Source organism: Pristis pectinata, chromosome 6 (genome assembly GCF_009764475.1).
Source record: "Pristis pectinata isolate sPriPec2 chromosome 6, sPriPec2.1.pri, whole genome shotgun sequence".
NCBI lineage: Eukaryota > Metazoa > Chordata > Chondrichthyes > Rhinopristiformes > Pristidae > Pristis > Pristis pectinata.
The window spans coordinates 33391413-33407004 of NC_067410.1; the positions used below are offsets into that span (position 1 = coordinate 33391413).

The 15592-nt window shown below is 39.0% G+C and overlaps 1 protein-coding gene and 1 non-coding gene across 6 annotated transcripts in view; one reads left to right on the forward strand and one right to left on the reverse strand.

Moving 5' to 3' along the window:
* The first annotated feature begins 815 nt into the window (after positions 1-815).
* On the forward strand, positions 816-956 carry LOC127572148 (U4 spliceosomal RNA). Its single transcript, XR_007956580.1, has one exon. It is a non-coding gene; the product is annotated as a U4 spliceosomal RNA (small nuclear RNA).
* Positions 957-4577: 3621 nt separating this feature from the next.
* Positions 4578-15592, reverse strand: part of uba3 (ubiquitin-like modifier activating enzyme 3) — a 36335-nt gene continuing 25320 nt past the window's right edge. For all 5 annotated transcript variants that reach the window (XM_052019020.1, XM_052019018.1, XM_052019019.1 and 2 more), the window contains 8 exons: positions 11630-11743; positions 11485-11538; positions 9682-9718; positions 9511-9592; positions 8560-8660; positions 7898-7961; positions 7740-7794; positions 4578-6014 (listed from right to left, as the gene is read on the reverse strand). In XM_052019020.1, coding sequence (XP_051874980.1) covers positions 5926-6014; positions 7740-7794; positions 7898-7961; positions 8560-8660; positions 9511-9592; positions 9682-9718; positions 11485-11538; positions 11630-11743 — 596 coding nt within the window. In that variant the 3' untranslated portion in view covers positions 4578-5925. The remainder of the gene's footprint in view (positions 6015-7739; positions 7795-7897; positions 7962-8559; positions 8661-9510; positions 9593-9681; positions 9719-11484; positions 11539-11629; positions 11744-15592) is intronic.

Genomic DNA, 15592 nt, shown 5'->3' on the forward strand with positions numbered 1-15592 from the left:
GCTGACTTAGGAGAGAAAGCTGGAACAGGTTATTAAATCTGGATGATCAGCCTTTATCATATTGAATGATTGAACAGCCAATTCGTGCTCCTGTTTGAGAAGCAGGACGATGCTGGAGGAACTCAGTAGGCCAGTCAGCTCCTGTTTTCTACTTTTCTATAAAAGTTCAGTGAAGCCTTTTTGTAAACATGGCCAGTTACTATTATCTGCAATACAAGGGCAGTTGGTGGAAGCAGAATCAAGGGTCCAGAGAAGGAAATTACAGTAATCGGGAAGGACAGAGAATCGGGACTAATTTGACAACTCAGTGACGATGACACAAGCACAATGGGTCGAATAGCTTCCTCTTTGATTCGCTCATCATTTCGCTGTGTTAAATTAGAACTTGATATTGTTTTGCTTAACTATAGAAAATAGAAAGACGAGCAGGTGTTGAGACCGCCAACAGAAGCAAAATGAACTGCACTCCTGAATGGGAGAATACAACGGGAACGACAGTTGGCGCTGTCTCCGCTGCCAGCGGAGCTGCGGAGAGTTTGCAGCTTTCGCATCAACAGCATCAGTTCAAAGTTGACACAACACCGCACAACGATTAACATATCACCGTCCCATAATCCTTCATCTCCTGCCCGAAGTTTTACTGACAGCTGTCCCCTTTCCTCAATTTTCTAAGGGAACTAACATGATTCGTGGTTCTAGAAACGATCTGTAATCTTAATAATAACAGAAAAGGTTTTAACAGAGGCGATCGAGAGTCATTACAACTGTGAATGGGGTGAGCCAGATAGATGGTGTCTCTCGGTAATTTAATAGGTAGCTTTGCGCAGTGGCAGTATCGTAGCCGATGAGGTTTACCCGAGGCGCGATTATTGCTTATTGAAAACTTTTCCCAATACCCCGCTATGACGACTTGAAATATAGTCGGCATTGGCAATTTTTGACGGTCTCTGCGGAGACTGATGCCGATACAAACAAGAATAGGTTCAAGTTATTTTTATCCTTGCCTTTAGATATGAACCTTAAGGACTTAAATGTCTTTAATCTGTAAATATAGGGCAGATGCACGAAAAACCGGTTAAAGGCCAAACCAACCTGCTATTTAGGAGTATCGAGGAAACTGAAAAGTAGCTTGTAGTAAAGAATTAAATATAAGCTTTCATTATACGTTAATACAATTAACTAAGCATCCGTATTTAACTCGAAAAAAGAATCTAGTGACGGCCACATTCGTTTTCAATTGACTAACCTTTACTATAGCCTATATCACCGGAGGATTTGAGTAGTAAATGTCTTTTACATAAAAGCAACGTGTACTAATAGTAACTTGCATGTATTTTAACGAATAGATTCTTTTTGAAATAAAGATATACAGAGCACAATTTCAAAATTGCAAACGTCAGAATTTGGAAGTCTAGTGAACTTCGAGGACAGTAGCAGATTTCACAGAGATAAAGACAGGCTGCTTGTCTGGGCAGATAGGTGACGGCTGAAACGCAATGCTGTAAAATGCAGTGCTACTTTTCGATAGGAAAAATGAGTGAAAATAGAGAGCGCTATTTGAAAGCGAGAGACCTGGTCGTACAGGTCATCGAAAGTGAAAGGGTAGGCGGAATCAGAGAGATGTATGTAAAATCGTGAAGGATTTTATGTTCTAATTGATTTTTTTGTTCTAATTGTGTTCTTGTAAAAATTGTGCTGATGCCCCTGAAGCTGCTGCAAGTAAGTTTTTCATTGCACCTGTGCATATTTATATACTTGTGCATCTGACAATAAACTCGACTTTAACTTTCATATAGACAAAGTGTTAATATTGGCAGAAGGGTCAATAAATCAGACATAGAATTAAAGCGATTGGCAAAGTAACTAAAACCAACAGGGATTATTTCTTTCGAGACACAAGAGAGACTGCAGATGCTGGAAATCTGGAGCAAAGTACACAATAAGCTGAAGGAACTCAGCAGGTCAGGCAGCATTCATGGAGGGAAATGAACAGTCGAGGTTTCCGGGGGGGGGGGGGGGTCATCAGGACTGGAAAGGAAGAGGACAAAAACCAGAATAAAGGGGGAGGGGACAAACTGGCAGGCGACATGCAGGTCCCGGTGAGAGGGGGAAGGTAGGTAGATGGGGGATGAAAGGGAATGATGTGAGAAGCTGGTACCTGATTGGTGGAAGAGGCAAAGATCTGAAGGAGTATGAACCTGATGGGAAAGGACAGTTGACCAGAGAACAAAGCAAAGGAGTTGGGGAACCAGAGGGAGGAGATGGGCAGGTTGTGAGGGTGGGGGAGGGGAAAGAGAAGGGGTAAAGGGGCCACAGGAATGAGGGAAAACAAGGGTGGCTGGGGGGAGGGGGAAATAGAGGGGAATGGTTACCAGAAGTTAGAGAAATTGATGTTGATGTGGTCAGGTTGACAACTACCAAGACAGGAGTTGCTCCTCCAACCTGCACATGGCCTCAATGTGGCAGTAGAGGCGGCCGTGGACAGACGTATTTTTTTTATTCCAAAATAAACTTTATTAATCATAAAAACCAAACTATATACAATAATAAAACAGTGTAAACCTTTACATTTGTGTACAGATCCATCATTAGCGTTACCTTTTTATATATAAAAACACAGCACTGATGCCACTCATATGGCTCCCTAGGGGCTACCCAATCCCGTATTTACAATATTTAAGGGGCTTTCTCACCTGACCCTACCCCTCCCTCTCCAGTGGCAGAAGTCCTTCCCCACCGAGCCCTTGTGTTGGCTGCACCCAGCTTCAGTGCGTCCCTCAGCACGTACATCTCGCAGTGCTAGGAGACCAAGTTTCGGGCAGACCAAAGGGAGTCTTTCACTGAGTTGATGACCTTCCAGCAGCAGTTGATGTCCATCTCTGCGTGTGTCCCCAGGAACAGCCCATAGATCAGAAAATCCTCTGTTATGCAGCTGCTGGAGACAAGGACCCTTGCATCTTTTGCCACACCCTCCTTGCAAACCCACAGCCCGCAAAGAGGTGGGTGACTGTCTCGTCCCCAGCGCAGTCCTCCTGGGGGCAGCACACGCTGGGACTGATGTTCCAACCATGCAGGAAGGATCTGACTGGGAGGGCCCCTCTCACTGCCAGCCAAGCGAGGTCTTGGTGCTTGTTGGCAAGTTCTGGCGATGAGGCATTCTGTCAGATGGTCTGGACAGTCTGCTCAGGGAACCACCCCACAGTATCCATCACAACCACCCCACAGTATCCATCACGTCCTTCTCCTGCAGTGTCTGCAGGATGTTCCGTGCTGACCACTGCTTGATGGACTTGTGGTCAAAGGTGTTGGTTTGGAAGAACTTTTCCACGAAGGACAGATTGTGCAGCAACATTGAACCAGAAGACGGCACGGGTGATTTCCAAGCCAGAGGAGTGAGGAACAGGCCACACCTGCACCAGGTATAGCAGCCCTGAGAATGCCTCACACCTGACAACCAAGTGGACAGACATGTTAGTGTGGGAATGGCAGTTGAGGGTTAGCATCTGAAAGAAGCCTTGGGGAGATGGACTAGTAGTGTCAGTGACCTGGGTTCAATTCCAGCTGCTGTCTGCAAGGAGTTGGTATGTTCTCCCTGTAACTGCGTGGGTTTCCTCTGGGTGCTCCAGCTTCCTCCCACATTCCAAAGACATATGGCTTAGGAAACTGTGGGCATGCTATGTTGGCACCAGAAGCTTGGCGACACTTGCTGGCTGCCCGCAGAATACACTACGCAAAGATGTATTTCACCGTGTTTCAATGTGCATGTGACTAATAAAGATAACTTTAAAAAAAACTGGTAGATACAATAGGTAGAAATGTCTTCCCTGCCAATAACCAGTCTGAATAATACCAAATTGTTGCAAAAGCACATTAGGTTCACTAATGGCCTCCTGGAAATCTGCTGCTTTTATGTGATGCCTGATATGCAGCATTGCTGCCGACTTAAAAGCAATTCAGTAGTTGTATTAAAAACACTGCTACACTGAAACACAAGATTGAAATCAGGCAGACAGGCTTCATCCAGGCAAATTCAATTTTTCCAGATGTTGTCAAGAGGTCATCATTGGATGAAAAATAATAGTGTCCAAAGAAAAATCTTATGCAACCCCAGTCAGAGTGAGAAGGAAGTCACTGCAGTGACTCAATGTCATTGGGCCATGGAGATGGGAAAGTAAAATTGGGAACATCTCCAAGTTTTGATTGCTAGCCAGTCTCCCTTGATGACATGGTGTGTGCATGCACATCAATTGAATACAGGACTATTAATTTCTCTATTTCCTTGTGACATGGGAGACAATTCAGCCCATCGATTCCATGATGGCTCAGTATTCCCCACTAATTTTCCCTGTAATCGATTCTCCCTACATTCCCTTTAATTCTATCATTCAGCTACACCAGGACCAATTTACAGTTACTTCCCACAGCCAAAGAGCCAGCCAGCACTTACTTAGGCAGGCAATACAGAATTAGTTAACAAATCAGAATTTTGTTCATGCCTGAGACACCATACTTTAAGCAACAGCCAATCACAGCAACAGAATACTGACACCACGTTTTGCAAGAAAAACCCTTGAACATCAACTACAACTTTTTTTAATAAGATGCCTTCCAGGGTCACACAGCTTGATATTCACCACTGTACTGCTTATATACAATTACAATAAATAACATTTCCAAGTTGGAACTTTTTAAAATTCTACTACAAAAGAGCTGTCCAACACTCACCATAACACAAAGAACACTCTCATTCAGGCCCTCAACAGGTGTCATCTAATAAAATCTTTATGCTCCATTCTATGCTATAACTTTTACTTATTCTTCTGTGCCAGATGGTCACTCGCAATGCTAAGTTGCCTCCTTCGGACATGCATCTTGGCTCCACGTGCCTGTGCTCCAGCACCTTTTCAAATATTTTATTCTATTTCATTAGTTTGAATCAACACTCCATCAGAGGACCACAAACTCAGCAAAAATATCACGTTGTTATCTCCTACTCATCAGTATTCCAGATTTGGCGCTTCCGGTGGGAAAATGCCCAAAGGACATTGGATACACTGGAACTTCAGTGGGTAAACCCACCACATCTTTTTAAAGCACTCATTTTTCAAGCATGTTACAAATTAGCATATGTTAGGTATTCTTCAGAATTTACACATTTAATGCAGACTCTAGTTTACAACCCTAAGAGTATTATTTACTTTATTATAGTATTCACAAACTTTAATAAGTAACAGGATGAAAGATAATTTACATTTTCAAAACTTTTAAAAATGTTTGTTTGAACAGTTTCTGGTTTGGGGCTTCACTTCAGCTACAACCCATCATTACTAAACAACACATTTTAAAAGCACATTGTGGCCAAAATTAGAACTTAACTAGCCTATGTATGACTTTGTTCTGAATTTCAAGTTTAGTTTCTAAGCCAATTAAATATTAGGTTTAAGAGCATTAACTTGGGTCAAAGTAAGTTTAAGTGGCTTACTTGGTACTTCGAGTTAACACCCTATATCAATAAATATATATAAAACCTAAACTGCAAGAAAAAAAAATCTTCTGAAAAGTTGACAAAAAGCTGTACACATTTTGAAACAAAATTCATCCCTTGCTTTCTTAATATAAAATAATCATTGAAACTCAATACTTTGGGGTTACTCTATGTGAAGTGGCAAAGAACAGCAAGTGTCAGTTTCCTATACACAATGTCATTGCTATAACTTTAAATTGGCAATTCAGCTCCTGTCACACTTAAACATAATACACAAAATAAACTTTTATTAATGGGTCTGATGTGATACTAGTGAATATTTTCAAACTCAATTCCAAGCCCATTAGAGAGTGACAAGGTACACCGATGAAAAACAGATAAATAATTTTCCTAAACTAACTTTTTATACAATTGAACTATTCAAAAAGTTTGCAAAAAAGTCAAGGTGTAAAATGGAGTTTGAAGAGCACTGTTTGAGGTGTTGTTATATCAGCCACTGCCAGCTCCTGTCCATTCGTAAGCCCCAATTCTGGAAAATAAGATTAGTTCAACTTGGTTAAACTGGATTCTTCACAAGAGAACAATAACCAAACACATGCAAAAGTCTGTTCAAAAATGTCAAGTGTTCCATTGTGATTAGTATTCAATGTTGCTTCCATTAACCCACAAATCACTTCCATTGTGTTATGTCTGCAAACTCTATTAACATAAGAACCAATATTAAACCAGCAGTTTGTGGCTGTAAAAGATCACTCTAAATAACTATTAACACATCCATTAGCTAAAAGTAAATCACAGTCTTTATTAGGACCAGCAAGGGAAAATCCGTTGGAATTTCCAAATTATATCATTGTACTGAAACCCACTGCCAATTCTCTTGACCCTTTTCATTAACCTGTAGGCCATGGAACTTCCTTTCCTGGTTCCCATGGGAATTGGCACTCACTAGTGCTGTTGTTGTACAGCCCCAGCAACTGCGTTTCATCCCAACCTTCAGTGTAGTATGTGTGGACTTTGCACATTCTCCTTGCGACTGTGTGGGTTTTCTTCCCCCCAAGGTGCCTGGTTTCCTCCCGCATCTGAGAGATGTGCTGGTAGGTTTAATTGGATACTGTAGGCGGCTGGGAGGAGAATCAGAGTGGATGATGGACATGAAAGAGGGAATTGGTTGCAGGGAAATAAATGAGTGAGCGGGACTGATGAGTGCTGAGACCCAGCATTGAAAATGCCAGCAAATGAGAAAAATAAATAACATTCTGAATGCTTCTCTCAGGCACAGAATTGTTTTACTTAAACCTACTATCCTCAACCCTTTCAAAAAAAAACACGAGCAGTCTGTCCTTGCAATCCACCATCTCATTTCTAATCTCTTCTTCCTGCCAAAAGTCCTTAAGTGTGCCTTCCAAATCCATTCCCATCTTTTCTACTGGCATCGAATTTAAATCACTCCAGTCTAGGTTCTGCCCCTGATGCTGTACCAAAACAGTTCTCACCTGCAAAAGATCTATCCTTGTCCAATCCCATTTTTATCTGCATGATGTCCTGCTCCCCTCCAACATGACCCAAAACAGGTATACTGGTACCCACTCAGCCAAACCTCAACCCTTCACCTCCCCCTTGTTTATAAATTAAAACACTTTCTTCCAAAAAAACCAGACAAAATGTGGAAGGCAAAATTATTTGGTCAAATGAGAAAGACAGAGCAAACAGATTCAGTTAATATATTTTAGCTCCTAGCCTCCAGCTCTCAAGATCCTCTCCATTACTGTTAAGTGGGTTTACATTACTGACTTGATCAACTAGCCAAAACACATAACAGGCTTGAACAAACTGATTCTGAATGTTTGCTTTCTGAAAACCAGAAGACCAGTTACAACCAGATCAGCCTTACAGAAAACAACTTAAAAAGAACCAATATACTGTGAATAACAGGACTATTAGATGTTCTTGGAAGAATTCTTGGGTGGCACGGTAGCGTAGCAGTTAGCGCGATGCTATTACAGCGCCAGCGATCGGGGTTCAATTCCCGTCGCTGTCTGTAAGGAGTTTGTATGTTCTCCCGTGTCTGCGTGGGTTTCCTCTGGGTGCTCCGGTTTCCTCCCACATTCCAGAGACGTACGGGTAGGTTAATTTGGGTTTTAAAAAAATGGGCGGCATGCACTCATTGGGCTAGAAGGGCCTGTTACCACGCTGTAAATAAAAAATAAAATAAAAATTTAAAAAAATCAAAAAAATTCTTGCATCTTGCACCTACCTTTTAGGGTTTTTGACAGATTTGGTCTTGTTCTTTCTTCAATTGATGCTACTGTCTGTAAAACCCGACATGGCATTAGCTTCTAATACGTTACTATGTCAAACATGTTCTTTTATTTATTAATTCATGCCTAAACAACAAGAGTTTAAATACCTAACCTGTAAATAAAGTGTTTTATTTTTTCCATCCAAAGTTGCAGTGATAGCTGGAGACTTCATTTGCCTGTTTAAGACATAAGACAAAAATTACTGTTTATTCATCAACAAGCCTTTATACCATCTTCGTCAAGGGCAATAGTGGTTAAGGGGCTTAATCCGCTTGGCCCTGGAAGCATTTTAAGTATCTTACTTTTTACTCCTGTGTAAGATAATTTCAAAGAAGAACAGCATCAACCATCAAATTATTAAAGAACGATCCTTTATGGAGAAATTTGAGGAGAAAAACTGCCATGTGTTGTGCCATACCAATTCAACTATTACGTTCTGGATAGCTGCTGTGAAATTCACATTAGAGCTACCTAACAGTACACATTAGAAAAGAACTTCTCAATAGTAAATCCCATCAGATATTATGACAAATATATATTTTCTGCTTTTCTTCAGCCCAACCCTCGCTCTCCACCCCACCACCCCCATGAGCTAAGACTGCCCAGTGTTTCTTACTTCAGTCTTGTGCCTTTCACAATCAGACATCTTTAACCCAAATGCACACAAGCATGTTAATGCCTTCCCTTCCACTGAATTGTCAGGCAGCAGGTGAAAAGTTCCAACAGACCTACAGCAAAAACAAGTAAATATTTAAAGAGAACAAGGGAACTTACAATGAAGCATTTTGAGTTAAGTAATCTAGGAGTTCTTGAAGTTTTGCGGATGGCGGAAACTGTAAATCCTGAGGAACCTGGCTGCAGGCAGGACAGTTTTCCTTTAAATTAAAGCCAGAGGGGGGGAAGAAAAATCAACAGAAGCTTCAGAGTTTTCCTGTTAACAATTTTGGGTCTTCAGATAGTTGAGAGATCGAAACAAAAATTCCAATGAAATTGACACATGCAATGTGATTTTATTAAATCATTAAATTCCAATTACCCAAACTGAAAGATTTGAACAAAAAATATTTTTCTGTGGCAAATAATCATCACCACAGAAGAACATATTATAGATTTGATGTAATGAAGCTACTGCATTTAGTAATGTTGAAAACGGGACTGGCAGTTGATGGAACTCTGCAACAGAACTTCCAAAAATCTTAACATTTATATACATTTCTATTGCTTTACTTGATCTGAACTCTTGACAAAATAGGTTTTTGGTTTGATATATTAGCATTCGAAACTGTTTGATGTTATGACATTGCCATGATTAAAAAAGGTACATCTTAGTCACTTCCATGTTTCAAACAATGCAGTGGGTAAGATGCAAAAGGTTTGGCCTTCAGCATTACATTCAGATTTCCTTGAAGGACCATATGCTAAGTTTCCATGTCACCAGGTTTTCACTTTACATGGGCTATACTGTTGAGTAGAAACCATATATCTCCATCACCATTTTTTGAATCATGAAACTAGGACACTAGCAGTTCTGACAGATTTGAGGCACAGATATTCCCTGCAGAATAATATTCCCATATCAGTCGTACTTATTTTGCTGCTCGTTATTCACACATTAAAAAATATGCAGTGGTGACATTACAAACTGATGAAAACACGGAGTTTCACTATCACATCCATCAATTGTTAAACATCTGCTTTATTATTTTTGAAGTATCAGGGACTCACCTTACGCTCTGCTTCAAATGTGTACATGTAAAGCCCATCAACATCATTGAAGACCAAGTAGTTATTCAGAGGAATATATGCACTGAAAATATAATTCCGGTATAATTTAAACCTTTATTATTAATCAGATGAGATTATAAAACTATCAATTGTTTTAAAATTAAAATTCACCTTGATGCAATTTTGAAGACTTCAGTTGCACATACAGCTATGAAAGAAAAAAAATCAAAATCAATATTTGTGTATAACCACAAAGGTCAATAACGTCTATCATTAAATGATCATAAACAATATTAGCAAAATATAACATTAATGCAGCTCCCCCATCGGTTCCTGCTAATGTTTACTGAATAAAACAAGTGATAAAAAATTGTGAAATAGTTAAGTTATTCATCTCCCTAACTTATTTTTTGCTTAGCAATTTTACAATTATGAAGAAATTAAGCCTTTTAAAAAATTTAGGATACCAAATATATTTCAATGAGGCGTATGTATTGACATGCTAAACTATATATGGTAGAGGTACTAAAAGAATTAGTGTTAATAGTATCACTCATCATACATATGAGCCATTTGATTGATTGAACCAGTGTGTAATTTCAAGGTTCTAACATACAAAGTATCAGAAAGTTAGCTATTGCCATCTGTTGTTTTCTCCTTGTATTGCAACAATTCAGATATTCCAAAAGCTTTCACAGAGAAAATGCAATTAAAGGATGAATACAAACTTTGTACCAGAAGGGGAATGAAGCATGGTTCAAAGAATGCAAGAAATACAAGCAGATCTTTTACAGAGATACGTGACCAACGCACTATGGAATGTTGAACTCAGGGCTACTATGCTGACAAATTCCACAGCTAATAAAGCACACAATTTGGAACGCGAAATGTGTATTGCATTTTGAACTGAATGACTTACAATAAAATGCAAACATTTCATCTTCACAAGTAGAATAGATGAAAATCAACGTTTCTTTGTACAGTAACTTGCATTTAACAGCTAAACAGAAATTAACCACTCTGCACCACCAGTCTAAACTATAATCTTGTGATAAATGTAGGATTTTAAAATCAAAATTTCTGAATATTTATTGGAATACTGACTATCGGGAATACACAACTTAAACAATGCTTTGTGAGTGTTTATTTATTTCTCTCCCTTTCCACAGATTACTGAATACTTCCAGCATTTTGTCTCCATTTCACATTTTCAGCATCTGCAGTCTTCTGTTTTTTGTTTTTAACTTCGAAGGGAAATACTTTGTTCGAAATCTTGCAAACAGGAGTTTGGAAATATGGAGTACAGCTAAGTAACCATGCAGTTGATTTCAACACTATCCTTCTAAATCCTCAGTTTGAAGCTTACCCAGTTTGATAAAATAACCAAGCTCAGTCAATTATTTCTCTGCCAGGTACATTTTGCAAGTTGGTGACCAAATTGATGTTGAATAGGAAAATAATCAGTCCCATATCAGAATAAATTATGCACACTAGATCACAAAACGATTAATCTAGAGTAGAAATAGAAAATGAGTAAATACTATCCATACTTAATTGCCTTGGATCAGGAGGTTTGCATTTGCTTGTGGGCAATGCAATGATTGTAAAAAACCTTCTTCATTGCATAAAAAAGTCGCTGGATTACCACCAGTTCATTCTCAAGCAATGGTCGGGACTAAGAATAAAACAACTGTTAATCAATTCGCTGTAAATCTATGAAATCATTTAAAAAGTTCTGAATTTTATTAATACAGAATCTTCATATTCCTGATGCTCCAAAAATAATTGTGTGTCCTTTAAAAGCATTACAGCTAAAACCTGTAACTGGTGAGATTCCATACTTTTCCTGCTTCACTGGTTTCTGTAACCACTTATCTCTAGTTTGAAACCTAACATTTACAAATTTCGTACAAGCAAGTTTTTTTGGCATTCAGAAAATCTTAGCTTGAAACATTACTTAACCACTAATGGTACCTGCAATTACAGCATTTGTAGATGCTACTGCAGGGATAATTCTCTTGACAACGCCTGTAACAAAAGAAAAGGTCTCGTTAATTTGCATTTAATTTATTCTAAAGCAAATGTGCAAAACTTTATATCCACATTTTATGGGACTCACCTTGTGTAAGTCTGTATGTTATACCAGTAATGTTGAACTGAGCAGCTCTTTCAAGTGATTTCAGAAAAACCCACTTGATATGCTCTGGATCATCACCATCTAGTGCTATGCCCTCTGTAGGAAAGATGAAGTAAACATAAGGTAATAAAGCATGCTGTACACATTCTGGTGCTGGCAAAAAAAGAATTTCAAATTAATCAATTAGACTGCTGAGTATATTTCTTATTTTTAGTTTATTGAATTAGATCACATGTTGGGAACTGAAGTACTTCCATTTAAGTAGTTTCAGCATCAAAGACTCAATTATAGCACAGGATACATGCAGTGTAAAGCTCCCAACAAAACATGACAGCAGTGATCAACTCCAACTTCAAAAACTGGTCCCTTCTGGTCCTCTGAATTCTACTCCTTCCAAAACTAGCTAGCCTAATGTCCCAGTAAAGTTCCTCATTTTACTATAATTTTTGCTTAATAATGAAACATTTGTCTCAAATGAATTGATTTAAGTTAAACTAATTCAAGTCTATAATCTAATTGCAAACAGGGATGAATCACATAGATCCTATGTCCAAGAGACATTCTGATAAGCCACAATACTATCCATTTGCTTTTTCTAAGAAACAGGATAATACAGGAATACTATAAGACTAGCACTATGGTATTGCGTATGAGGAATCAAGACCAAATGCAGTACTTAGCTGAAGGAAGGTTGGAAGGTAAGGAAATAACAGGACTCTGGCAGAAAAAGGATTGTAAATATTCTCTCTCGTTTATGGAGACAGAACATTTACAATAATTAATTTCCATTTCTAGCCCTTGGATTGGTGGAGGGGGAAAATAATGCAATTCCTTTGTTCTGATCTCAGTTGGTCAGGGACTTGGATCCAAACTGGTACCCAAGGATGTGAAAGATCACAAATGGAAAAGGGGACACTCTTGACTCTTTCACTTCCTAACTACAGAATAATTGCAACTTGGGAAGGGGCAGCAGGGTATCTTGTATTCTGCTATAATTCCAAATTCCACGAGATGGATGGTAGAGACAGTAGGTCATGGCTTTAGAAAGCCACAACCAAAGCTAGTCACTTCTTCACTACAAAGCGGAGTTAAAAAGCATAGAGCACTGTGAAAGGGACAAACACCAATCATTCCATGATTTTAAAAAAATCAGATCAACATATTCAGTACACAGAATAACAAAATGAAGCAATGGGCACAGAAGATAAATCTGTAGGGCAATGAAATGTCAGAGTACTGATATACGTGAATAACATTAAGAAACAGAACCCAGGAAAGAGCTGGGAACAAAAAGGGGATGTAGATTCAACATACAACGTAATGTGAAGGTACAGGATGTAATTGTTTCAAGATGCAAGGCTATCCCCAGTGGGACAAACAAGTATAACAGGTTCTTCCGTTAAATAATTGTTTCTAATGGGATTGGCAAATAAACTAAGCAGCAGAGGACTTTCAATGCATTTTGAAGAAATATGATCCACCTACAAATAACAAAGGGAACTAAATTTTCCTACAAAAACGAGATGGCCATTTTTATGTACAGATGGGTAGCTCAGCAAACATGAATATTACTGATAACAATAACATTTTATTCATAAGACATTGCTTAAAGATTGAGAGATTACAATTATGATTACATGTGCACTATACAGTGATTAACTGTGAATTAAATTATATTTTCATTTTGCACTGATTCCAAGATGTGAAAAAATAACCAGACCTGGGCTGCTGAAACAATACAAAAGGAAAAAGAAAGTTTCTCAGAGGACAAGGAACATGGTATCTTGATTCAAGAATAATTATTACCCTGTGAAAGCAAACACATTTCTTGAGATCAGGGGAACACAATGAAGCAGCTGATGCAATTCAATGATTACTGTTGTCATCTTGGGAGAAAAATTCTTTAAAATAAATCATGGGATTGAAATTTATTGGTAAATGTGAGGTTTGTCTCTGATATAGAGTAGACGATGAGGTGCACAAGCTGCAAAAGTTCCTGAGTTAAGTCCTTTATGCTGATGCCAACATCGCTGAGATGAACCTTGGAGACACTGTGCCATGCTGGGGTGGGATAAAATGCCAGTACCTCCCAAGAACCTCTTACTGTTGACTCTACTCTTCATGGTCAGGAGCATGATCCAGAATTTGACTAATCCACAACCTTGCACAGAAAGTCAAGTAGTATTCTGGAGAAATCTTACTGTATTTTTTAGCTGATGATGACCATCAATGTGTGCTATGGCTCAAGATTACGAGAAGCTTACAGTCTGGAATCTGACTGTGACAGAGGCACACTCACTTACAATACGTCTTAGGCTCATTGCACTGGTGCTGGCATCTGCCACTGGCATACAAAACTGGCACACTGGGGTTACTGTCTAACTTCATGAACTTGAGTCAAGATATCACATTCCTCCTCCTCTAACAGTTCTTCTTTTCCCTTTTGGTTTGGATTATAACCAGAGCCTTCCCAATAAGTACAAGAGTGGAATACTTTGCTTGTCTGATTAAGTGTGGTTCCAAAAAAGGCTCAAGCTCAACAGCACCCAGGAACAAAGAATGCATTCAATACCTTGTATATTGACTTCGTCCACTTGCAGGATACTGTTGCTCCAGTGTGTAATATCAATAAAAAGCACTGTAGCATCCTGCCAAGCCTCATACACAATAGTTCCCAAACCTACCATATCTACTGCTTGGAAGGTCAAGGGCAGCAAGCACACAAGAACAGTACCATTTGCAAGTTCCCCTCCAAACCACACACCATCTCAACAATCCTTTAACATCAAAAACCTAGCAATCCGTAACCAACAGGAATGTGGGACTACATCCACCAAATAAGCTGCAGGGACTCAAGAAGACAACTCTCCACCATATCTCAAGGACAATAAGGGATTGGCAAAAAAAATGCTGGTCTTTCCAGCAATGCCCATGTCCCATGAAAGAATAATTTAAAAATATACCTTTGATACTGCAAGCTGTCATTCAAGCTTTGGGGTAAACATGGTTGAGGACCATAACTCAGATATTTCAAGCAGATCTATCGAACACTGGTATACATGGGGACAACAAGGAGTGTCCTGGATGAAAGACAAACTGCTTTGGTGACTGCTGATAATCATCACTATAAATATCAGTGATGAAAGTTTAATATTAATATTAGAGAATGAACTTCATTAATAAGCACAATATTTGAGTCACTCCTTGAATCCATCTTAAATAAACGTTAAGAACAGAAGAATGTAAGAAATAGGCCATGTTATCCATCGAGCCTGCTCTGCTGTTTAATACCAAGGATGTTCTTCTACATCAACTCCACTTTCCCAACCTGTCCCCATATTCCCCAATTTTCTCTGTGCCCAAAATCTCTCACTCTCAGTGTTACAATAATCTCAACAACAAATCACAACCTTCTAGCGGGTGGATTCAAGATTTCTGAGTACTCATTTCTATATGCCTCATCCTGAATGGACCATTTCTTATCCTGAGGCCAACCTCTATTTTTAGTCCCTCTATTGATAAACATGGTAAGCTTCTTCCTTTAATCCATCATCCTTTACCTCTCTGGTTAGCTTTGTCTGTACTACTTTTCAAGTGAGTTTTTAATTTCTCATTGCAAATCACAAATTATTTCCATACATTTGTCACCGCTTTGTTGCCATTTCATTTCTAATAATGTCACAATCTACCTTAGCCAGCTCTCCCTGACATACTTCTGAAATAATTTAAGACCCACACTTCAGATTTAATTCCCAAACTCAATATGAAATTCTGTATGATTGCTGTCCTCCACACACACCTTCGCTACAATTATAAATTAATCTGTCTTACAATGTCAGATCCTGTTTCCTAGTTGGCTCCTTAACATATTGTTCCAGAAAGGTACCTCAGTTGCATCCTGTGAACTACGTTTCAGTGCTGACTACTGTGCAACCTAGCCTTGCA